The sequence below is a fragment of the Rhinolophus ferrumequinum genome, chromosome 17, assembly GCF_004115265.2.
Source record: "Rhinolophus ferrumequinum isolate MPI-CBG mRhiFer1 chromosome 17, mRhiFer1_v1.p, whole genome shotgun sequence".
NCBI lineage: Eukaryota > Metazoa > Chordata > Mammalia > Chiroptera > Rhinolophidae > Rhinolophus > Rhinolophus ferrumequinum.
Window position 1 is genome coordinate 52,923,497 of NC_046300.1, and position 26,233 is coordinate 52,949,729.

The 26,233-nt window shown below is 42.6% G+C and overlaps 1 protein-coding gene across 10 annotated transcripts in view; it reads left to right on the plus strand.

Moving 5' to 3' along the window:
- The first annotated feature begins 7,061 nt into the window (after nucleotides 1-7,061).
- PXK (PX domain containing serine/threonine kinase like) overlaps nucleotides 7,062-26,233 on the plus strand; it is a 67,402-nt gene continuing 48,230 nt past the window's right edge. For 4 of the 10 annotated variants that reach the window (XM_033132319.1, XM_033132321.1, XM_033132320.1 and 1 more), the window contains exon 1: nucleotides 7,062-7,290. In XM_033132319.1, the coding sequence (XP_032988210.1) occupies nucleotides 7,189-7,290 (102 nt within the window). In that variant the 5' untranslated portion in view covers nucleotides 7,062-7,188. The remainder of the gene's footprint in view (nucleotides 7,291-26,233) is intronic. The other 6 variants (XM_033132315.1, XM_033132317.1, XM_033132316.1 and 3 more) reach the window with 3 other exon arrangements.

Below are 26,233 nucleotides of genomic sequence, written 5' to 3' on the forward strand. Positions count from 1 at the left end.
CAATTGAAAAAATACTGGAAAGGTTATTTAGCTAAAGGTTCTATTTTAGGATTTCAAACCTAGTTAGATTTGCGTTTGGATAACACAAACCTACCTATATGTATACAGAATAAGTTTCTCATTGAATTTATAACTAGCATTTAATTATTGAAGGCAACAATAGAAGTTGAGAATCTTTGAACACTTGTTTTTTACCAGTAAACATTCTTAGATACTGTTCTTCAGCAATTTCTGGGTCAGAGTTTTTTGTACTTTGTTACTGTTATATGAAGATGGCATCTTGTCTAACCTTCAGGTGGTACTTGCCTTTCAGATGTGCAGATTTGGACTCAGTTATATAAGCTTTTGGTTTAATCTATAAAATGGGAACAATAACGCCTACCACACAGGATTGTTGGAGATGATAGTAAAGCACAAATAGTAAAGCACAAGGCCTAACTTGTAAATAGTAGTTGCTACTATTCATTCTCCTCTGTGAATGAGGTTAGAGGTTAAAGCTAACTAGCCCACAAGTAAGCAGGCCAGTCTTTCAGGATGTTAGCCAGTCTCTTGGTATTCTAAACATGGAACAGATCTGAAATGCAAAGTTTCTATTTTAGTAATCCAGATTATGTTCTCCTTTCCTTGAAAGTATCGTGGGTTCCCCCTTTATATAAATAATCTATGCTTAGTTTCCTAAAAAATTATAAGAGAAAGTATAAGGAACACTGGAGGCCAAGTTCTTAAGAGCTGAGAGGTACTGACAAGGAAATGTGCCTAATATGCTAGTACTAAAAGGTCATCCGCAACATAGCTAACCCTTTTAAGACAAGAATCTAGAATGGAACATAGATGTGGTCTACCTGTGCTGTAGTTTTAGATAGTGGCTCTGACCACAGTTAGATGCTTTGACCAGAAAGGTAAGATCAAGTGTAATTGGTTGGATCAACCTACATTTACTGGAAAAAGGATTTTCCTCATGTTAGTGGATCAGTAATTAGATTTTTAATTTATTTTTTTACATTAAGGGGATCAGATTACTAGAAAGAATTATTCTAGTCACTAGAGGGCAGTGATGCATATAAAGTGAGTATTTTAAACCTAAATATTGCACTATAGTTTGTGAGTGAGATGAAAATAACCAAAATCAACGTGAGAAGCAAGGGTGCCATTCTCACAAGAGTTTCAGAATGGGCAGCACGTGCAGGCTCAGACCCACCTGATGAAGGCTTATAGGTAAAACACATGTTGAAAATTTGATAGAACATTGAAAAAATAGGGAACTTGCACAAAATATGGACGTGAAGCCATATTCAGGTTCTACTCCTATAGAACTCATTTCCTGGGACTTAGCAACAGTGTTGAAGTATTGCTCCACAAACAGAGTGTGTGGGTATGGTCATTAATACTAATAGCTAACCATTGTCACCCCAATACATTTTAATTGAAAAAAAAAATACCAATAGCTACCATTTTTTCAATACCTGATGAGCCAGTTTTCTACATTAGCTCTAATCCTTGATACAACTCTGTGAAATTATATTGTCTCATTTTATAGGTAAGGAAACAGACAGTTGCTGTGTGACTTGTGCTACGTACAGCTAGTATGTAGTAGAGCTGGGGTTCAAACGGGCCTGCCTGGCTCCAAAGCATTTTTTTCCATCACACTGTGGGTCTTCTAATGTTACCATGATTAGAGCACTGTCAATTTCTATAACAGTATCTTGTTATGTGACATTAAAATATTTGGAACATGTCTAATTTTTTTTTTTTTTTAATGTTCAGAATGTTCTAGATCTTGCTCCCTGCTACATGGAATTCCCTGTAGCATTTTCCTATATATTATTACTTTATGGCTTCCACCCATACCTATTGCCTACCCTTTTCCTAAGTTGACATTTGGTGATTATTTGTCTTCAGAGTAGAATTACTGAAAAGGTTATTCTAAAGATGAAAAATTATGTGGAGGCCAAATATGGTGGGGAGGGGAAGATATTAGATCTGGCCAATAGCTGATTTATACCATGTAACTCAAAAGTAGTTTCTCAGTAAGCTCATTTCCATTTTTTTTTTTTTTTTATTGGGGAAGGGGAACAGGACTTTATTGGGAAACAGTGTGTACTTCCAGGACTTTTTTCCAAGTCAAGTTGTTGTCCTTTCAATCTTAGTTGTGGAGGGTGCGGTTCAGCTTCAGCTTTTTGTCCTTTCAGTCTTAGTTGTGGAGGGTGCAGCTCAGCTCCAGGTCCAGTTGCCGACCAACTGAGCCATCCGGGAGGCAGCTCAGCTCAAGGTGCCCTGTTCAGTCTTAGTTGCAGGGGGCAGAGCCCACCATCCCTTGCGAGAGTTGAACCGGCAACCTTGTGGTTGAGAGCCCACTGGCCCATGTGGGAATCGAACCAGCAGCCTTCGGAGTTAGGAGCACGGAGCTCCAACCACCTGAGCCACTGGGCTGGCCCCCCCTTTTTTTTTTTTTTAATGCTCCCTAGTTGTCATGGTTAATGATCTCTGTAAATCAATAAAAAGTTAAAATAGATAAGTAGGCAAGAAGTTAGGGATACTTCTCTGTAAGTGACTTGTTATTCTTACTAAGTCAAGAGTCTCAAACCACTGATGTTTGCTGGCTGTAAGGAAAAATTGTGGGTTGGCTGTTTCATTTTGAACCCTTTATGTAGAAGCTGCTGGAAGGAATGACTCTTCCAATGAAAGCATGGGTGACCCTCAAATTAGGAAATCCTCTCCCAGATAATTGAGAGGTGGCCTGGCTATATGAGGTCACACATGGAAGTGACTACAAAAGTACTGACTAAAATAGGCCAGATCATACTAGCGCTTTCCACATAGGGGCATTATAAGTCTGCAATTCTTGCAATGTTTGATTGCCACAGAAAGATATACTCATCTTAAGCAATTTCAGCCTAATGTACTGGAAAATTGCTTAACAGATTTTCATATTCTATTAGAAACATCTTCATATTGGTAAAATGCCACTCATTTCTTTTTCTGAGCAGCAAATCTTGAGAACAACAGGGAGACAGCCTCACCACAGCCACCATTCATCTTGTGGACTTGACTTGTGTATTCACCTAGAAAAAGAAGAAATTGCCAAATTCACACCGGGTACCTGTTAGGTAACTACAGGTTTTCATTTTGTGCTGAATTATTAGTCATTTTTCTTTTATGTTCCTAGAGTATGATTCAGAGACCAATTTACTCCCAAAGAAAATTGCTATTAAATTACATCTATTACGTTTTTATATTTAAACATACTCTACCAAGGGTTGACTGTCACTGAGCAGCTGTACCACTCTGAATGCCTCATGTGTTGGCATAATTTATTAACTGGCTCTATCTGAGTTGAATGGGAGCACTGTGGAATTTCTCTTGGGCTGCGTATTACTCTTGACTATCTCCAGGGTCCCAGATATTTCACTTCCTTTGTTCTTGGCTTCTCATCATTTGGATTACAAACACAGCAGATAGAAAAATTCTCAACATCTTCAGTGAAATTTGGGGTTTGAGCAATGTAACCAACTAGAAGAAACCATTTAAGTTCAAAATCACAAGAAAACCCAAGAGTAATGTTGACACTACATAAATAGAGCAGGATTAATAGGCCCCACAGTCGATTTCTAGGCCACAATCAATTTCTGGGGTGGCTCTTAGCTCAAACACAGTTCATAGGACCTTATAAACCCTGGGGAAAGTTCCTCTGCAATGAGATGGACAATATCAACATGTTAAGGGAAATAAGAATGACCAAATTTGAGTTGAATTTTATTGTTTTTCTATGCACATCAAAATATTTAAAGAAAAAATCATTTTGGGTTGGGAGGTGATGCTGCTTAGGAAGCACTGAGTATTTTATAAGCTTCTGATTTGATTTGTAGAGCAGTTGCCAGGTCTAGAAGCATCCTCACTAAAACTCATTATCTTCAGTCAGTCTGGCCAAACATCAAGTTGTTAGATAAGCAACCTGTAGGCCAACATACAAGAATATAAATTTTTTTTTTTTTTTTTGCCCTGCTAGCCCTGAGTAGTAGTGTATGTGGCAAAAACTAAGATACTGAATACCTCATTAACTTTACCCAGACAGACTGGAAGCAGAGCTGATTTGATTCAGCTCAGCTCTGCTTGAGGAGGGTTTCCCCACATTCAGTATGAGCCACTTCAAAAGCCAAGCTGTTGAGGCTGTTCCGTGAGGTTTGGGGCCTGGTCTTCAGAGAATCTAGGGGTCCAGTTCAGTCCAGGATCCTCAGAGGGTCACTGACAAGGCACTGATTTGGGAAGATGAAAATGAAATTAAAAGACTCACCATAGAATCTATTCTGAGTTTCCAGAAAAAGGGAAAGTCTGGATTGAGTTACTCTCTGGCTTCATTCCATTACTTAACCTGATTTCTGACTTTCAGTTTCCTTTTCCTAGTAAGGAAGACTAGACAAGGTTATGTTATGACCTTTGCAACTCGTATGGTATTTTTCCCCCTAATTATACAAGTAAAATGTCTTCATTAGAGACATTTTGAAAAACACAGCAAAGCATAAAAATCGAAAACACCACTTCTTAAAGACCCTAAGTTAATATTTTGGTGTATCTCCTTTTGGTGTTTTCCCTATTAAATATATTTTTAAAACTTGGGGTCATACAAATGCATATACAGTTGACCCTTGAACAACACAGGTTAGGAACACTGAACCCCATGCAGTCAAAAAAATCCACATATAACTTTCAATTCCCTCAAAACGTAACTATAATCCTCCCTTGGTATGGGTAGATTGGTTCCATGACCCCCACCATGGATACCAAATCTTCAGATGCTCAAGTCCCTTATATAAAACGGTACAGAACAATGCATATAGCCAGCCCTCCACGTCTGCAGATTCCCATCTGTGATCAAAAATACTGTTTTTGATCTGCAGTTGGTTGAATCTGCAGATGCGCAACTGGGGTTACTGAGGGCTGATTGTATATGTATTGAAAAAAATCTATAGATAAGTGGACCTGCACAGTTCAAGTGCATGTTGTTTAAGAGTCAACTGTATTGCTTTTTCCCCCACTTACTATTATTACATCAAGAGTATATTATTAAAAAAAAGAAGTATACTATTAGTCTTTGATTTTTAATCATTAGAAAATATTCTACTTATGATTGTACCATGATTTGTTCAATTTCCTTTTGTTAGATACTTATCTTTGCATGCTACATATTTCCACTGATCTCTGATTATTTCCTTAGGATACCCTCCTAAAGGTGGAATTACTGGAGGAGAACATTTTCAAAGTCCTTGATATGTATTGTCAAATCCCAGTTCCTAGCACCAGGCCTATTATGTGGTAAGTACTCAGTAAATAATTGTTGAATGAATAAATGCCCTCAGGAAGGTTGGACCAATTTATACTCCCACTAGCAGTATGCAAGAAGAGCCTTGTCTTGGCCAGCCTACATGATAGTAATGATTGAAGCAGAATTTGGGTGTCTGTGATTCTGGCAATGAAATAATCCACTTGCCTTCAAGAAATGAAAATAAAAAGTTGAATCCTCCCTAAGTGCTATATGGTTTTGTTTTAATAGACTGATGCTTTTAAATATGCTGGCAAAATAATGGAATGCAGGAAGAGTTCTGATTATTTTAGGACTGAATCAGGAAGTTCCATGTTTCTCTCTTCACATCTCTATCCACTGGGTCTTGGCCTCTAAGTCAGTTTGTCAAGGCTCCTTGGCCACTTGGGGTTGCCCAACAATCCCATTAAGCTTGAGATCTGGAGAGGGTGCCCTTTAGATACTGTCCAGACCTGTGATGTCAAATTTTGGTGGTGGTGGTAGTGTTACCAAGAAACTTTGTTCTCTTGTTTTCTGAATGTAGAAATTTAGGGGAGAAAAATTTAAAGAGTTAGAAACTTTCCCTTTTGTAAACTGTAGGGGGAAAAAGAAAGTAATATTGTTTGAACTTTTATTATGTGCCAGGCCCCTTTCCATCGTATTGCATTCTTCATACCAAACTTTCCATACAAGTATTATCTCCATTTTGCAGATGGGGAGGTAGGTTCAGAGAGGGTGGGTAACTTATTCAAGGTCACACAGCTGGTAAATGCCAGAGCCCTGGATATCCTGGTCATCTAATTTCAAGTCCAATTCTCTGCATCATCTTAGGATGCTGCCCTGGGAAAGTGCAGTGTGGGTGGGATTTCTATGTGTGTGTGGAGTGGCCTGGGTGTGTGTTGTAAGGAGTGCCAGGATTGTAGCCTTGGGCTCAGGCAGAATGTGAGCACAAAGCTTTCTGGCTCTGGGTTTGAGGTTCTTGGAGCTGGTACAGTGGGACTGAGGACTCCAAGTCTGAGGGATCTTGGTTGAGGGTTCTCAGGGTTGAAGGCCTTGTGGGCTGAGCTAAGAGCTGGGGCCAAGGGAAGAACCTGGGAGTCTCTGGACCAGTGCCCAGTTTCTAAGACCAACAGTTAAAAGAGCTTGGGTCTGAGGGTTCTGAAGTCAATAGTTCCAACTGTGGGATCTAATTCTTAGGGCCCAACTCTTAGGTTCTTGGATCTTAAGGATGAAATTCAAAAGTGCCTGTTAAACCTGAATCTGAGGGACTTGTTTCAGAAAGTCTCTGGGTCTGCAGGGTGCAGATTGAGGGTTCCAACTTGAAGGCCTTTTTTCTGGGTCTTAGGGTCCTTGGGCCTGGGAGGCCTGGGTGGGAAAGGTCCAGCTGTAAAGGTCTCAAGTCTGCAGGCCCAGCTTCTGAGGTCCTAATGTGAAAAGCCAAACACTGAGAATCTTCATTTGGGGATCTTTGGGCCTGAGGGTTCCTGGACCGCAGGACTCAGAGAGCGGTTTCGTCGGATCCGAGGATCTCTGGAGGTGATGGCTGATGGCTTAGGGTGAAGTGTCCCCTGATCTGAGGCTCGGTGCTAAGGGTACCTGGTCTGCGGTGCGGCTACGAGGACCTTGGAGGAGCGAGTCCAGAGCAGCGGCGAATGCGGAAGTTTGGCGCTAGGACCTCGCGGGAGGCAGCAGAGCGAAGGGCAGCCAGTACTGACAGCGACCGCGGCGGGGGACGGTCGGCGTTAGGACCCCGCGGGCCCGGCGGGTGGTGGCGGCGCGTGGGGCGGCGCGTGTTGACAGCGGCGGCAGCGGCGGAGCCCGGCGGGCGGCGGGAGTCGGCGCCTCTGGTTCCTGCCCCTGGTCCCGAGGCGGTGGCGGAGGGGCGTCCCGGGATGGCCTTTATGGAGAAGCCGCCGGCCGGCAAGGTGCTCCTAGACGACACGGTGCCGCTGACAGCAGCCATCGAGGCGAGCCAGACCCTGCAGTCCCACACGGTGCGCGGCCCGTCAGGCGGGCGGGAGGCGCGGGGCGGCCCCGGGCCGCGAGCGGGCTGCGGACAGCCGGGCAGGGTCGCCGGGGCGGGGACCCAGGCAGGGGTCGGCAGCCCAGGCCGGGAGGGCTCTTGGGTGGCGGTGGTTCTGGGTCTGGGCCCCTGGGGCCCAGGCGATCGCTGAGGTCCGGAGGGGTCGAGGGTGGAGATCGCAGCCCCGTGGGCCAAGGAGTGGGAGGGGCTCGGCGGTGCCCTGGAGAGGGACTCCGAGTTGGGGGAGGTGTTGGATTCCCGGGCCCCCCTGGGGCCGGCGGGGTGAACAGACCGCTCAGGACCCTCTCATCCACTTCTGTCTGTCGCCAGCCTCCACTTTAGGGCTGCTGAGTTTCCCTCCTTTCATCTGGGGATGAGTGGTGGGGATGCGGGTGTGCCGGGCTAAATGGAAATGACTCTAGAGCCTACTTGTTGGGGTAGCAGAGTGAAAGTGGCTGGGGTGCAGCCCCATTTCCAGGTCAGCTGCTTGGCCAAGGCTTGGGGAAATCGTGAGGGAGGCAGTCCTGCTGAGGCAGGTGTATGTATGAATGTACTTCTTCCCTCCTCTAATCTGCTGTTGAGTGGGCCGTTGTAACATTCATTTGAGTTTAAAATCCACTGGAGTAGCATAAAGGAGTAATAGAGCCTCACAGTAAACACAGGCAGAGTTCATTTCTATAACATATACTGTCTTTTATGTGGCTTTAAAACCACGGTTATTTTCATTTGCCTGTATCTTTTTTGAAAAAGCACACTATGCATTATAATTTACAAGTAATAAATCCAGGAACCAGTTTAAAAAACAAAAACAAAAACAAAAACAAAACAAAACAGGAGTTGCCAGCCAGCGGGACTTTGGGAAATAATGAATGGGGAGAGATTCCTTAAATTGTAGTGTTTTGTTAGGTCATGAAATCAGATTCCAGCTCAGAGGCTTGTTTGTTTACCATTGCAGTGTGTTTGGGGTTCGTCATCTGGAGGCTAATGCCCCACAATTGCCTTCTGTTTCTCTTTTTGTCCAAGCTGTTCTGGTGACTTCAAAGAGACCTTTTATTCTGTTGTATTAAAGTGGGACTTTTTGAACCTCAGTTTCCTCTTCCGACAACCATGCTTTGTAGGGCTTGGATTGTTCAAAGTGTTCATTTCCAGTTAGGAAATGATATTTTTAAAAAGTGCATTTTATTTCCTTTTGCTATCTTTAGTTCTTGACTTGGGACAAGGCAGTGTATAGGATAGAATTTGTTAAATCCTCTGTGATTTGTGCTAAGGGAGTGTGCGTTAAGGGTTGAAATTTAGGTCTCGGAGTCAAGAATAAATTCTGCTATTAAAATAGATTTTTGACTTGCTGATGCAAGTAAATGTTACAACCTTTAGGGAGTGGGGTTGAGTCTTTTAGGTATATTTTGTATTGAGAGTAAAGAGAGATGTTTATAAATGTTCACAGACCACTTCTTCCAGGAAGCATTCCATGATGGCTACTACCCCAAACCATGTACTCACTTCCACCTTAACATTGATCAGCTTATTCTGTAATTACTTCTTTAGTATTCCTCTCCATTAGGCTGTGAGAGGAGGACATTTCTTGTTCATTTTTGGGTGGGTCCCAGTCCCTGGCATCTGATAGGATTTCATATGTGTTTGTTGAATGGATAAATAAGTTGCAACCTACTTTGCCTCTTTCTGTTTGTGTAAAATGTAGTGATTAAAATTGGGACAACATGGTATCTGAGGCATTAAGTTAAGGGGTCAGTGCTTCAGCAAGGTGGTGATGTAATAGGATTCAGATTTTATTGCAGAGCTATAAGAAATAAAGTGAAATAATTTAAGGTAGAGAGAATGGCAATCCTTATAATGATGACTGAACACAAAAGACAGTGAGTCACAGGAGACCCATAGAGCCAGATGTGGTGGAGTTAAAAAAAAATGTAGCATTGTCTTACATAGTTTTTGACTCATCTGCGTTCTTGTCATTTTAGCTGTAAAATATAAGACTGAGAAATGTTGCATCAGCCATGAACTTTATTGAGAAGATCATATGCTGATGCAAACTTTTTGGACTATTAATGCCATGAGTAAGTCCCTTTAAAACAGGAACTGTTGGAAATTATTTTGGAAAGTAGTTGTTAAGGGTGGTATGTAGAAGAAAAAGGCATTGTTTTCTGTTGGTGAGGTTGAAGATGGCTTTCTGGCTTGTTAGCTGATGGGAGATGGTGTCCCCAAAGTCAGAGGGCCATCCTCCCTTTGAAATACTGAATCTCTAAGATGTGGCTTCTTGGCTGTAGGATAGAAAGAGAGAGAGTATATAGCAGACAGCCTTTGGGTTGGAAGAGGTAAGACCTTCATAGGGGTTTGTGCTGACACTTACTAGTCATGTGACATTGGTTGGGCAAGTCACTTAACCTCTTTGTTGTTTAGTTTTGTCATCTATAAATGGATTAAATGCCAGACCTGCTTTACGAAATGTTTGTAAAGTGCATTCAGTCATTCTTCCCTCTTTTCACTCCCTGGCAACATATATGCAAAGGGTTAAACACATTAAAGTGTTAATACTGCAAGCAAGCTAATTTTTTTCTATATAGTTCCTTTCATTTATCAAGGTTGTTTAGCCTTGGGAAACAGAATTTATAGGAGAAAATTTTAGGGCTATCTATGATTTGGGATTTACGGACTTGGGAGGGAAAAATTTTGTGGATTGGAAACTGCAGTTGCCAGAAGGGTGAAGGGAACAGTAGGTCACCACCAGAGAGGCATATTGAGATGAGCAACTGGCAGAAATTATGCAGGTTGGTAGGTGATTCTGTGCCTCACTGTGGTTTAAATGATTTTATTTTCACTTTTATGGAGTACAGTGAATTGAGCATCAGTAAACAAACCAGGCCTCTGCTGCAATAAAATGAAGTTTCTATAAAATCATACATGAAGGACAGTATTTAGGGAGAGGAACCTTTCAGCACTGGGTGGGAGGAAAGGGAAGGATTTTCTAAACAAAAGGAATTCTGGTAAAAAACCACACATGTAAATTGAGGGAAAGTTTTGGGAGAACTAAGAGGATAAGGGAAATCTGTTAAGTTCTTGGCTACATGAAAAGGAAAACTTTTAAAGTCAATAGACTGAAAAAATGCTTATCTAGTTGAAATAGACACCAGAGGAAACTGACAGTTTTGAAGAGGGTTGTTATCAAATACGCATATCCAATTTTTGCTGGTCAGTCTGCTGTAGTGTGATAGCTCTTAATGTCGATTTTCTCCTTTTAAGATATTCTTCTTTGAGGTTCATCTGATCAGGGCCCATTTACTCTGCATTTGGTGCATTTTGTTCTTGAGAAACAAAAGATAATTTTAGTGATATTTGAGGCATAATAGAAAATTTTTAAAATCTGTGGAAAAGATATTATTACATGTCAAGATCTTTACTGAAAATGGATCTCTCCTTGAACCTTTGACTTTTGCAACCTGCATTCCTGCACAGTTTATTTATTCAACAATACTCATTCATTCAACAAAAATACAGTGAGTGCCTACTATGTACCAGGCACATACTGGAGATGTGATGGTGAATTAGACAGCTTCTGCTTTCATGGAGCTTTTGTTCTATCAGATTCTGAGATCGTCCATTTTACAGAGTGTATACAAGTCAACCAGAATCTTTACCTGTCATAACACATGGTTTTGAAGTTCCTTTTCTGGCTTGTTTTATATAGCTTCAGCTTCTCAATCAGTGACTTTTTTTTTTTTTAAAATATAATCTTCTAAATTCTTTCCACTTATTACCAGAATATCTATTTAAATGTGATGCCAAATTATGAGACATTTTAAGGCAATACAGTGCTCCAGACCAGAATCTATCTGGGCTTCCTTTTGGGATGCTATTTGGAAGCTTTTTAGAATTCCAAGTTATACTGAATACTTCAAACGTTTTTTTGAAGACATTTGCATAGACAAATGCAGACAGTATAATAGTTAACTTGCAGCACTTCCACACATTATATAATAAAATAATAAATAGTTATTTTCTGGGAATCTAATCACTTGTCTCCTACTTGGTTAAGTATTTTTCCTCACTTGTTCATGAAACCTGTGGTGGATGCAGTCAGAAAACTGAGTTGGAAGCTTTTAGAGACTGGTAATTTAGAGATTGTAAGTAATCTATTCCTATTGAAGAAGTCAATTTTTTGCAGCCTGATTTTAGGGGTTGGTGATTCTTAATCCTCATATGTCACCTCTGAGGAGGGTTATCCCACTAGAAAGCTTTCTTGTGGTAGGAATACAAGTAAGAAGCTGGCTGTAGTTACTAGAAGGAAATGTAGGATTCCAGGGCTGAAGTTTATGTGAAAAGATAGTTATGTACTTTGCTCCCCACGGGAATCGTGGAAACAGCCACCCATGTGTACAGAGCTTCCACATGGATTGTGATCTTGATATTGTGCTGTGGGAAGGAGAGCAATAGGCTTTTTCATTTTTTTTCTCAAAGTGGAAGTCCGCCTTGTCAGTGACTTCTTTCATGTGTAACATGCACGTGGTAGGGGTAGGGGGAAATTCAGGTGTGACTCCTTTTCAGAGAGGACAGGGGCCCTTCATTTTCATTTTGAAACTTTTGACTAAGGACTCTGGGACAAGCACTTTATCTTTTTTTAAAATTAAACTTACTGGGGTGACATTGGTTAGTAAAATGATACAGGTTTCAAGTGTACAGTTCTGTAATACATCATCTGTATATTGCATTGTGTGTTCACCACCCAGAGTTGGGATGAGCACTTTGTTTTGGGTAAATCCTTGGGCTTCAAGAGTTTGTGGAGATTGACAATTTAGTCTCCAGCTGATCTTTCTGGCTACCAAACCTGGGGTAAGTCTGGATGTTTCTGGCTGAAGATCAAGGTATCAGGTGTTGCTTCCTGCTTACTAAAAAAAGTTGAAAGCGAAGGGAATGCCATTGTCATTGCTATCTTCAGATAACCAAATAGTTATTTTTTGGTGGCCAAAAGGGTCACCATTATTAGCATGTTAGTTTGAGGAATCCATTGCAGAGTAACGGGTCTTCCTGGAAAGTTGGTTGGTTTTTTTTGTAACAGCTTTATTAATGCACATACCATACATTTTACCCACTTCAGGTATACAACTCAATAGCTTTTAGTATATTCACAGAGTTGTGTATCTGTCACCATTATCAATTTTAGAACATTTTCATTACCCGCAAAAGAAACGTCAACCCCTTAGCCTTTACCCCGCAAAGTTTTATAACATTGCAGGATGCTAAACTCAGGATATATCCTAAGCCCAAGTTCTTTAGCTCTTCGAGGCCAACTCCTTTAAGGATCTCCTCAGAGGGACAAATTCTCCCTAAACGCTCACGCACATGCTTATGTAACCTCTCAGAATCTCACTGACCTGAAGCCTGTTCTTAGGCTGTGGATCTAGGATAGGAATCACAGTTGGAAAAATATTAAAAACTGTAAACTTGTAGAATTCCTTTTTTTGGTTGATGAGATATGTGCATCTAAAAACTGCAGTACACTAGCCCAGATAACCTACTTTATGAAAATCCTATACTTAGCACAATAGGATTATGTCCTATTAGTTAGAAGGTTGCAGCATGCCTGCTGCGTTTAGGTGTGTGCCTAGATGACTTAATACGCAGAGTGGCTCAGGTGAAAAGCAAAGTACTCTGTACCGGAAAGCAGGGCGCCTGCGCCCCAGCCACAGTTCCACCTGTTTATCGAAGCACCTCTTTTTATGATATCTAAACAAGGCTGCCCACATTTCTTTGACATGGCTCATCAGACACAGGTCATTTCTCCTCATTAATTCAGTTGATGCTTTTTTTATGGCTGTGGGAGGAGGGAATGAATGGAGTGTTGGTATGGGAGAATCCTGGATGTAAAAATATCTAAGAACCACCTGTAGAGGTGGAAAGGGAAAGAAAGCAGTGTTGTTCATTCAGGGCCTTCCTTTGAGCCTGCCCTTCCCCACATGACAGGTGATTCTTGGACAGGGACTCTCCCTTTCCTCTTTGCAGAAGCAGAGGGTGATGAAGCCTGAATTGGGCCCGCTCATGTTCAACCCTTAGTTTCAGGCCAAGGGTCTGGCCAGCATGGCAGCACCCACTGACCCACCAGAGCCCAGGGAATGTCTGGGCGGCCTGTTGCCATGCTCGGGGTATCTCTGCGTGTGATCACCTAGATCATCACATTCGCTGGCAGCCTGGTGCCCGTTTATTCCATGAGTACTTCTTGGGCTCCGCTGGGCACTGTGGTCTGCTAGGGAGGCAGTGGTGAGCAGGCCCTGCTCTAGGCCCTCAGGCTGCAGAGGGTGGGGCGGGGGTCTGTGCAGTGAGGGCACACCTCCCTCTGCTCCTTCCCACTCCGTAGGTGATATGGGCCATGTGGGCAGCTTGTTCTGCCTCTGTCCAGGTCTTTCGTTTGGAGATTTTTTTTTTCCCTTTTATTTATTTATTTTTTTTGTTGGAGATTTTTTTAAACTCTACGTCCGGCCTTTTATGTCCCCGTGTTGCTGTTTTTATTCAATTTCAAACTAGCACCGTCCCTAGCACATAGATAGTAAGCATTCCGTAAATATTTGTTGAATAAGTGAATTTGTTGAATGAAAGCAGTTATTTGAGATGCAGCTCAGGAAACCCTTCCTGTAGACTGCTATCAACATCTTACCTACCAAGCTGGATATGGTTTTCCTTCCTCTGAAAATCTCATTCAGCTTTGGTCAAAAGTTGCAAGCTTTTTACACACCTGTTGTTTCTTATTACCCTGTTTTCTGAATATACCTACCCCTCCAACACAGGTGAAACTGTATAGAATTTGAGGACAGTGACAGTGCCTTAATGACTTTGGACAAATTGCTTAATCTCTCTAGCCTCAGTTTCTTCATCTGTAAAGTGGGCATGGTAAGAGTATATTAGGGCCGCTGTGAGGATTAACTGAGCTCATATACGTGGAACATTCTGAACAGAACTCAGCATGGAAGTATCAGCAGTTTTGTTATTTATTACCTTTGTATTTGCCGGAGTGCTGGTAGCTTTTTTGGCACTCAAGTATGTTGAATGGAAAAAGGAAAATTATTTATTTAAAAGTTTGTCTCGCCGTCAATTATGAATACTTCGCTAACAGATGGCAAAAAGACCAGTGACATCTCAAAGAGCAGCTCCCGTTTTCTTTTCTCCCTCTTTTTACCCTGAGGAACACATTTGGACAGCCAGGCTCGGGGAGATGAAGCACAGGGTCTCCTTACTGCAGAGCTGGCTGTTGGTGTTTAAAGGCTGCAGAAGAGGTGGAAGAGGCAGGGGGGGCCAGTGGAGGGGCTCAGCCACTGAACTGGCAGATGAGCGCCCAGAGGCCAGGCCTGGGAGGGTAGGAGGCCGCTGGCAAATGCCTATTTCAGCTCTTCACCTCCCGTCTTTTGTTCATCACCAGAGGAACCCCAACATGGGACACACACAGTGGACTCTGGCAGTGGAATGAAAAAGTACAGTAGAAAGCCCTGTGCTTTGTTCTTTCCCCTGCCACTTCCCCTGCCAAGTGACCACGCTAACTGACACTTGTGAGGGGGGTAGGAGGTGGCTGACACCTTCAGAAAGCTGCTTCCTGAGAAAGGCACTTGTGGTCTCTAGTCCAGCTGACTTCCTTTCCCCTAAGTGGACCACTCCTGTAGTGGGCAGGTATCCTGGGGTTGGACTCATATAGTTTTACTCCATGTTGGAAAGTTCCTAAGGTGCTGGGGACATTAGTAAGACTTATGAAGAGTCTTCTGTGTGCCAGGCCCTGTGCTGTGTACTCAGATAAAAGACCAATGAAACAAGGAGCGTACATCTTTGTAGAGGTGGCAGACACCTAGACTAAAGGTGAAGGGAGGAACTGAAAGTGCCGGTCTGTCTGGGAGCAGTGAGGGCGTGGTGGGAGGGGCTCCATCCACCCAGGCCCTCCGGAGGTTTAGGGAACTAGGAAGGGCTGAAGGGAGCCTTTCAGAGGACAAGATATTCTAAATCCCCACTCCCCAGGTTTTTCTTGTAACTTAACAATTTGCTTTCATTGTAATATTGAATTGTAAAAACCCCCTCTGGAAGTGATTTTATATCTAAAAAGTATTTTATTTAGATCAGTACATTATTTAAAATTATATTAAAAATATAAAATTTAAAAATAAAATTAAATAAAAATAAAATTTAAGATTGCCTAAAATTTTAAATGTGTGTATTATACTGGTTTTTGCAATATTAGAGACGGTAAGAATTGTGATAAGATGTATATAGCTTAAGACACAGAGAAAGAGCATTTTCAGACAATTTGCAGAATTACCATTTTTATGATAATTCTACTTCTCTTATTTCTAACTTCTCACTAACTTGTATTTTGTCATTGGCATTCCTGAAGCCTGCCTTTAGTCATGCATGGTCCATTATGGGCGTAAATGAAATCATATATGAGTAAGAGCAAAATCAGTTAAAGAGCTGTGTAATGGTAAAAACCACGATAAACCAACTAAATCCTGACTGTGCTCATCTGATCTCCGTGACCCCGCCCGTGTTTCCTGAATGCACACGCAGAGGCTCTTAGTCTGTTCTAAGTTAAAGGGATAAAATATTTAAGTAATTATTTTATTGACAGATTTTTTTAAAAAGTAGAAATAAAACAGAGGCCTTATACCCTTTAACACATAAATCCTGAAACACCTCCCAGAGCCCCTAGCTGTTCATCCTGTTCTAAATTGTGACTCACTGATTTGAGTGACCATTTTCTCAGTTCTCTCAGCCTGACTGCATAGGAATGGATTTAATTCATTACATGCAGTGGCGGCCTTAGGGCAGTGCAGTCTAATGGAAATAACAATGCGAGCCACATACGTAATTTTAAATTTTCTAGTAGCCACATTAGAAAATAAATTTTTCTAATTTTAAAAAATAAAAAGAAACAGATGAAATTAAATAATATAATCTACTTAACCTACTATATCCAGAATATTATCATTTCAACAGGTAGTTAATCTAAAAATTATTAATATATTTTATGTTCTTTATATCATACAAAAATTTTGAAACCATGTGTATTTTACAATTATAGCATCTCAATGTGGGCTAGTCCACATTTCAGGTACTCAACAGCCACATATTGCTTGTGGCTACTCTACTGGACAGAGCAGATATATATAGACATTAGAAATAATATTCGGATGTATGGTTGCTAACATCAAAAGAGATTTGTGTTATATTAAGTAGAAACAAAGCAAATCACAACACATTGTGTTTAATATGCTTACATTTTTCATAAATATCTGTTTATTTCTACAAACGGTCTATACCATCCAGTACTATAGCTACTAGACTACTTAATAAAATTGAATGAAATTCAAAATTTAGTCCTCTAGTCACACTAGCCACATGTACATAGTGGTTGCTGTATTGGATGTCACAACCTTAGGTCATGACTCTCTTCAAACTGCTGAAATGATTGAGAAAGGCGGAGTTAGAGAGTAGGACCTATGAGTCCTGCAACCAGGGGGCTTTGGGTCCATTGAGACCCAGAACCTCCATGGTTTTTAAGAGTAAAACATAGGAAAGAGGTTCATTTTCATACAGCTGTTGTTAGATTTTAATAGGAGCATAGCGTGGAAGCAAAAGCCTAGTCAAAGACCTGGTTCCCTTTTGGTTATCATTGAAATTAGCTGCCATTCAAATTGCTGGGGATGTCCACAAACCTGATGTCCCCTTCAGCACGGTTCACGTAGAAACATTCCTTTCTGTTGCTGTAGGACCTGCCTAATGTTCACAGTGGGGCCTATTTAATTTGGGAAGAGAAAATAGTTTTCTTATTTGTACACAGCTTCTATGTGGTGAACAGATTCCATGCAGCCCAGATTTACAGACAACAGTCTGCATCCATGTAATAGGAGGTGGGCTGCAAAGTGCAGGGATATTAAAGTCAGGAGACAGCCAGGCGGCATTCTGAGAGCTCTACAGCTGTGTTAACTCCTATTACCTAGGCCTGGGATCTCGTCCTGGCTCTCCCCCTCACCTTCTCCAGCTTCTTCCTGACTTGATGGACTGGTTCTGTTGGTTCGGCTGACCTCTGTTCATCAGAATGAGAGGGTGTATGATGTGAACGCTTTCTGCCCAAGGCCATGGAACATAGGCACTGCCGTGCCCCTGGGTCAGACAGGCTGTGGTGAAGTCCATCCTTATCACTGACCAGCTGACTGCACTTGTTTAAGTCATTTACCCTCTCTGAGCCTTGGGGTTCCTGTAAAAGAGAGATAGTGACACCTCCAAGCGTTGCTGGAATAAGCTGAGGAACAGAAGGCATCAAGTAAGGGCTCCCTAAACATAGCAATTATTACCTTGAGCTCTGAGGAAATAGATGGCAGCGTGGTATGTATAGTCACTCTATGGTTGGTTACGAATTGGAACTAATGTTTCAGGAAGACAGTGACATTTTTAGGCTAAGTAGAATAAATGTATGTGTAGTTAACCCTCAATTATCCTTAGAGATGATGATGGGTTCTACTGTAAATTACTGAAACCACTAGGGCCTCCCCTGGTTTGACTTTTGATTCATTGTTTCAAGCTTCTTTCCCACCAAATGTTTTACCACCCCTGATGCAAGTGGAAGAGTTAATTTATTTGACTTTCATTTCCTGTTTTCCCAGTCTTCCCAGCACAGTAAAAGTGCTGAAGAGTCGTAAAATGACCAGAAGTTCTCTTCCCAAAGGAAAACAGATGATAGCTTGTGCTCTTATCCACGCTCGGATAATCTCTATTTTTATCATTCAGGAGTCTTTATTTTAAAGTAGCATGTTTTAAATTACCTGTGTAGCAAACCAAGGAACTTTCTAAAAAATTGCTTTTCCTGATTAGAAATGTAATACATGCTCATTGACGAGAACCTGAGAAATACAGAAAAAAAATAGCTAAGAGAATTTAAACCACACATAATTTTACCTCCAGAGGCAACTGCTGTTAACATTTGGTGTAGTTCCCTCCTCTTATCAAAGTTATCACAGAATTCTTTTTATCCTTTTTTTCATATTTATCATTATAGCATACACCTTTCCCCTTGTAATGAAAAATTATTTTAATACATCTTTTTAAAGGCTTGCATATTCTTCCTCTATATGAATAAACCATGTATAACTTAACGCTTTCTCTTATTGGTGACAACCAGGTTATTTTAAGGGCAGACTTTTTAATTAGCCACTTTTACAAATGGGCAGAGTAGCTGAGACAAGAGAAGTTGGAGTAATGGTACTTCCTGTTAGATGTCAGAGACTCGTAACATTGTTTCCCATGTTCAAAGCAAAGGACTGCTTTTTATTTTTCCTTCCATGGTCTCCATAGTGAGGCTGCTGTCTGCCTTGCTTGCCAATTTAAGCCATGATGTATTTACCAGCAGACACACCTGGTGTTTGCTGTTTTCTTAGCAGGAGAGAAGAGTTGCAAAGCTGGCCTTTGTGTTGGATGCTCTAAATTTACAATCTCATCTAATAGTCACCACATTCCTTTTGGAAAGGTCCGACTCTTCAGATGAATAAACTGAGGCTCAGAGACTGTTGGGTCACAAAACTAGTAAGTGGCAGTGGGCTTAGAACTGGGTCTCTGTGAATGGAAAGCTAGGGCCCTTTCCCCCAGGGACTTGTGGTGATGGTGTCTGGGAGGGGGGCACTGGCCACTGATCATCACACAGTGACCAGCTCCTCCGGCAGGCTCCAGGAGGGCCCCTGTGGCCTGTCTTTGGGGCAGTGCTAATGCGGGGAGTTAGAGACGTGGCCCAGGAGGAAGAGCAGGTACCAGCTGAGGGCGTGAGGCGTGAGCAGTGGCCACCTTAGCTACTGGAGCCCACACAAAAATCATTTACAACCAGGTTGGAGTCTTTGTGTTTAACTGTCTTTGGGTTTAACTGTCTTTTCTAGTTGAATATGTGGTGGGCGGTTCTCTGAGATTATGTTCACTGCGTCTGTTTCTGCACTTCTAGGGTGATGACCCAAAGGATGTGAGGATTATTGAACAGTGACGGTTATATTTCATTTTTAATTCCTATTTAATTGAGCCTTAAATGTTTGAGGGCTTTTTTTTTTCATTGCTTTGATGTAAGGTGGAATACTGGGTTCTCATCTTAGCAAATTATATAAGTTGCTTTGGCGTTACTTAAGGGTCATTGTACTGGAGAATGCTACAGGAACTGCTTTTCAAGTGCTGTATCCATTCTGTAGTCATGTCTGAGGTCAAAAGAATTTTTGAGTGCTGCTTTGCAGTACTCCTCCTGCCTGGAACAGTGGCTGTCTTTGAAGTCTGCATGGAGACCAGCTTCCCTGGCAGCGCAGGAGACAGGAGACCGTCCTGCAGAGAAGAGAGTGGACTTCAAAAGGCCCAGATAAGGGAGAAGCAGGAGCCACAGGGCCGCTGCATCTCACCGCAGGAATCAAAGCGTGCTTGTGCTGTGTTCCTTGTTCCTTCTGTGAATGCAGTAGAAGCTGGAGAATTTGTTTTGCATAAATTAAAGCACACGGTTCTATGATTCCATCAGTTAGATTTTAAATGAAATTTATTTCGGTTGGTTGAAAAGGAGATATACTTGGCTTCCCTCACCTGCCACAATTTGGGTTAGCTTCAGATGCTTTTAAAACCTTTAGTGTTTTCATTCATTTGGGGGGAGGTTTTGCACATTATTGGATTGTGCAGCAATTAAAACACAAGGAAATTCCAGCATTGAAAATTTGCAGATGAGACAATGATAAATAATGACTATTTAGCAGAGCAAGGAGTAATCATTAATGCTGAGTGAAATATTAAGGACTCATGAGCCATGAGGCAGGTGGCCAGGGAGCTGAGCAGAAGCCTTGTAACTGAGAATTTCCTCAGAAACCTTTCTGTCCTTCCGGGTGACACTACCCGCTGCACGTGAGCTGCAGCTATTGTGCTGTGTGAGACTGTGGGTTTGAATACTGATTTTATAAAGGGATGATAGGTCTGAGAGCTTGGGAGTTCACAGGAGAGTGCTGTTTGACTTACCTCGATGGACGAACGCAGGAAAAAGAGCAATATGCTTCCTCCTTGCCAGAGGGGTAAGCCATCAGTCAACAAATACTCATCGAGTGTTTGCTGTACTTCTGCTATTGGCCTGACCTTGTGCTAGTTGCTATTTGGAATACAAAGAAATGTGTGATTTCAGTCCTTGAAGAACTTAATTCAGTTGGCGAGATCCCTCCTCCCCCAGCATAGGCAGACATGGGACAAAAATAGCAGTAATATGACTAAAAGGCTGAACTAGGTTTTGAATAGGTAGAACCACAAAGAGAGAAGAGTAAGAGGTATTTAGGATACAAGAAGTCTGACTGGGTAGAGGAGGGTTTGAGTAGAAAGAAAGGGTTAGGACAGTTAGGTCAGGTGTGGAAGAACATGGAAGCTAGGCAAAGGCGTTTGCGGTTTAGCCTGCGGGTGGTGGGATCCCTGCAAGATTCCTGAGCAGGGAAATAGTATAGTGTTGGATGTCCATCCAGCAAGGTCACTTGTGCTCAGCATTCTTTGCAGGGCTTTCTCTGAAGGTGGAAGCAGGTTTGGGAATGAACCCAGAGAAGTGGGGTGGCTGGTGGGTGCTGGAGACAGACCTGGCTTCCTAGCCCAGAATCACCACTCTCGTCAAGGTATTTATCCTCTCAGAGACTCACTGCCCGCAGCTGTAAATGAGGGTAACGGTTCTTTCGCGTTCACTTGAAAGGGCCATTGGGAGATGGTGTGCCTGATGCCTGTGGAAGCCATCCTCCAGGCCCCGTGTGGGGGATCCCTCCACGGCTCAGGGTACGTCCCTACATTACCCAAGAAGACAGGAGAGTGGAGTCCATGTGAAGTGGAAGGGAGGGATGGGGGTAAAGGAGACTAAAGTTTGGTGGGTGCATGGTTCATTTGTTTCCTTCATCTCGCGACAGGGGCTTTATTTTTGTAGTGTGAAGCTGCTTCCTATTTACGAGGTTTTTAGAAATGTGATTCTCACCCCTGGCTGCACGGTTCAGTCACCCGGGGAACTTTTAAGACCTCCTAATGCCTGTGCCCCAGCCCAGACAAGTTAATCAGAATCTTAGGGCAATGGGGTCTAAGCATAGGTGTCTTTTTAAAAAGTACTCTATAGGTGATTCTAGAATGTAGCAGTGTTGGAACTCTTTGCTTTAGAGGTAAAGATGTGGGAACATGTGACAGGTATCTGTAAAATACCTCCGAAGAGCTGCCCTGTATTTCTGTACTTTGAATCTCAGAGTAAATCTAATAGCTGTGTGTGCCAAAGGGAAGAAACAAATTACACGGGTTAGGCTGGTTTAAAGGTTTGCTCAAGTTTTGGCTTTAGCTCCTTTAACACATTTCTTTTAAAGTGGTCTGTGTTTATAGCCTCACTAGCCAGACAGATTCAAAATAAGTTTTCTTCCTTGGTTTTCATAAACCTCACTGAAGTGAGACATCTTTGAATACCAGCTACTGTGCACAGAAATCGTAAATACCTTTTTGGAAACTCAGGAGACACAAAATGCCAGTAAGGATGCTTACGTGGAAAAATGGCCTCTGTCGGAAGCATGAATCATGATTGTGGCAAGGACAGCCCTACCCCTGCATTCTCAGCATAAGAGTCCCTAGTCTACATCATTAGGGGTGAACCACCCAAGTCCCACGGACTGGTGAGGACCCCCATCTTTCAGGGCTGCAGAAGGAGCCGGGCTCAGGTGCCCCCTGGCCCTGGGGGTTGCCAGCTGTGCCTGGAGGGTTAGAAGGTCTTAGAGTCAACGACTTGGGTTCCAGTCCCCAGTCAGGTGCCTCCTCACTAGCGACGTAACCTTGGAGAGCTCACTTTATCTCCCTGAGCCAAGTGAACCGAGATCTACCCTCTTGGCGGCTGTGAGAACTGAATGAGAAGTGTTGAGTAAGGAGCTTAGCAAAAGCTCCTGGCACAAAATCAGCACTCACTTTCCATGAATTCTTTCACTTAAGTCAGAAATCATGTGATCCCGGTGCCTTTCCAGTTTGAAGAACTTCAGCACCAGACCTCACTGACTTGCCAAACTGCCCACATGCGAGGGCTTGACAGGCAGCCACCCTGCCCTTCCACGATAGGGCGTGTGGTATCCTGAGGAAGAACAGGAAGGAGAAGACCCTTTGGGGAAGTGGCAACAGATGGCAGAGTTTGGGGCAGGCATATCTGTGTGACTCAGGGCTGCCCTACGGGGCTCTTAACGCCCCCTTCTGTGCCTGATGGGCACTGGTGTTTATTGTCTCTTTTATATACACCGCAGGTTCTGTTCCACATCAGAGAGGGTGGCAAAGACGGGGACGATGCACTGGAGGATTCTGGGCGCTGACTCCAGCTCAGGAGGTGGAGGCCTAACTTCAAATGGGGGATTTCTACTGGTCTCCAGGGCACTCTTCTCTCTGCTTGAATTAGAGCACCAGCCATGGGTGCAAGCAGTAAACAGCCATATGATGTTTTTCAGCTTACAGCTTTGGAGATTTGAGGCGAAAGTATTTTCTTTTGGTCAGGCTGGATGGATGGTATCAAGCAAACTAAAATAATCCAAATGTTTTATAATTAGGGAACAGTCTGCCCCATTGAAGTGGAATAAAAATATTTCTGAACAGCGTCACCTTTTCTTATTTCCCATAGTCTTTCTGTATTTGTAACTACATGGTGGATGGGACTTGGGGGCTGCACTGGACCTTCATTCTTAATGAGCCTTTACAGGCGAAGTACGATGGGCGGTACTCGAGGCTGCCAGTAACTGATTTCACCCTCTCAGGGGATGTGCACTGTTACAGATGCTGCTGTGTGTGGAGGGCCGGGGGCTGTGGCCGAGGCAGATGATGACAGAGGAACCCCCACCAGCACCCGCATCCCAAGGCTCCATGGACTGGGATGACCTGTTGTACTCGAGGCACCCGAATGTGGGTTTCTCAGCCTCGGCACCATGGACATTTGGGGCCAGATGGTTCTTGTTGTGGGGGCTGCTCTGTGCTTTTAGGTATGTAGCAGCATCCCTGGCCTCTGTCTACCAGATGCCAGGAGCACTCCCGCCCCTTCCCTGTGACATCCAACGATGTCTCCAGACATTGCCAGTTGTCCCCTGGGGGCAGAGTCACCCTTTTTGGAGAACACTGGCCTACACACCAACAGTGTCTTGGCAGGAACATTAATTCACATGTCACTTTTGGGTATCACAGTCTGACCTCAGCACCCAGGCACTGTCTTGCAGTGCTGCCCGTCTGCCAAATGCTTTTCCCAAACATTACTGTGTGCCCTTTTGTAGCCAAGTGGAAAAAAAAAAAAATCTAAACTGCATGTCTACATGGGAGGAATGGAGTCAGACTGTACTTTTCTTGTTCAGAATTATATCGCCAGCATGAACGAAGCACAGGGATCGGAACATGGTAGGTGCTTAGTGGGCATTTACCGTTGGCAGCAGCATCTTTGTAGGACACAGGTGCAAACTTTAAACTCAAAGTATGTGAAACAGGACAGCAGATGTTTACTGAGCACCTACCAAGTGCCCGACATTGAGCTGGGATTTTGAAAACTAATATTCTTTTTCTGGTAAATCATAACGAGGCAATGGATGCTTGAAGCAATTTTGTAGAATTAACATTCCCTCCCCCCCAACTTTAGACATCAAAAAACTTGTCTATGCGTAGTTGTTTGGAATTACTCAGTTATATGTGCTAATTTCAGCCCTGTAAGAATGTAAAAGCTCAGAAAATTCGCCAGTGAGACAAGTCTGAGAAAAAAAAGAAAATTTCAAAGCTAAAGGACTGATCCCAAAATATAAGAAAGTCACATGTTTTTAGCGTTTTGGCTTGACCTATTCAGAGATCATTGCATTAGTGCATTACATAAGAGATTCACCACACTACACAACTCAGTTTTGAAATATTTTATAACTCCACATGAAACCAACTAAGCGTGGTGCCAGGCGCATCGTTGATTCACTAGTAATTGAGAGCATATTGTTGAATGTATCATCCTTAACATATTCTAGAGGAGGTGGAACTTTCTGCTTATATGGACTTTATTAGCCTTTGCTAAATAAACAATGGAAATGACTGCTTGTGTAATAAGATCTACTTTAAAATCCAGTTACCAGGTTAACAGTGCTTATGTGGCTTTACTCTCTAACCTATTTAAGTCAGAATTAATTCAGTAGAAAGGATTTGTTGAGTACTGCGTTGATAAGGATTTGTTGAGTGGTGACTATGAGTAGTGCCTAAATCATACCATCCAATGATGTTAAAACAATTCTGAGCATCTGAGGAAAGAATATTAACATTCTTTGTATAGTTTAATCTGTACTTTCATCATAACTCCTGTGTGTATAAGCAGAAGGCTGGACCAGGTCTGTTTTCTGCTTACTTACTAGTGAGAATTACTTAGGGAGGCTATTAAAACTTCTAATTCCTAGGTTTTTATCCTAGAGATTCTGATTCAGCAAGTCTGATGCAAAGCCTGGGAATGTGTATTTTTAACATCCTTACTTTTCCTGGCTCCCGGGGAGCAGGGAGATTTTAATGATCAGGCAGGCTTGCCGGTTACTGGATTTGGTTTCTTTGGAAAATTCCATCACTGCATATCTATTCCACCTTTTTATTTGTTTTCTTAATCATGGCTTTTTCTAGATGACTGCATATAACATGCAAACTCTGAACTCTAAAAATCATGGATCTTTCTTAGTCTCCTGACCGCTAGCACATCTAGTTTGGAATGCCTACGGTTAAACTTTTTATTTGAGATAATTGGAGATTCACATGCAGTTGTAAGAAATAATTCAGAGAGATCCCAAATGTCCATTACCCAATTTCTTTCAGTGGTAAGGATATCTTACAAAACGAGTACTGTATCATAACCAGGAGAGGAACATTTGATGCAGTCAAGATACAGAATATTTCCACTGTCGGGAGGGAAAATTTTCCTCTACCCTTTAAGGTTCGTCGGCTGGTCTAATAATCAAATTGACAGACAAATTAGCAGGTGAAAAAAAAATTTAAGTTTAATAAGATGTATATCTCCTCTATACATGTTATTCAGTTAAAGACAAAAGGAGATGTGGAAGGTGGGAACTGAGTTTTGGAAGGTTACAGGGGAAGCACAGTGAACAAAGGTAAGATTGTTATGCAAGATTTAAGGTCCTGCCTTCTCCTCTGCTTGTGAAGGTAGGCCTGGGACAGTGATGGAGGGAAACAGCCTCACAAATGGAATTTCCCTTCCAAATGGAATTGCCCTTTACGAAGGGTAATTTCTACTTGGTTTTCAGAGCTTCTCCCATGTCTGCTGTTTCTTAAAGTTAACCAGCCTAAAATAATCGATATCCCCAAAGAGTCATATTTTGGGGAGGCAAACTCTGCTCTCCTTCACCATCAATCCAAGCAACCTCATGTCTTAGTCTGTTCAGGCTGCTATAACCAAATGCCATAGACTGGGTGGCTTATGCACAACAGAAATTTATTTCTCACAGTTCTGGATGCTGGAAGTCCAAGGTCAAAGTGTCAGCATAATCCCGGTCTACTGAGGGTCCTTTTCCTGGCTCATATCTGGCACCTTCTCAAAAGTGTCCACACATGGTAGAAGAGGCAAGGGATTCCCCTGGAGCCTCTTTTGTAAGGTACTGATCCCGTTACTAGGGTTTCACTCTCAGGACCTAAGTACCTTCTGTTGTGCGGGGAGCCCTGCTTGCTGCACCATTTTTTGTTCGGGAGATCCTGCTCGTTTCGCCATTTGTCGTGCGGGGTGGCCTGTGGGGTCTCTGGTCCCGCTCCCCATGTAAGGACGCAGGATATGGCTAGGCCAAAAAGGAACACCCACGGAGCCATAGATAGGGGAGTCATACCACTATATTCTCACTGGAGGCTGGATCCACACGACCTGCAACCTGCCGTCGGCTTCTCTGCCTGCCAAC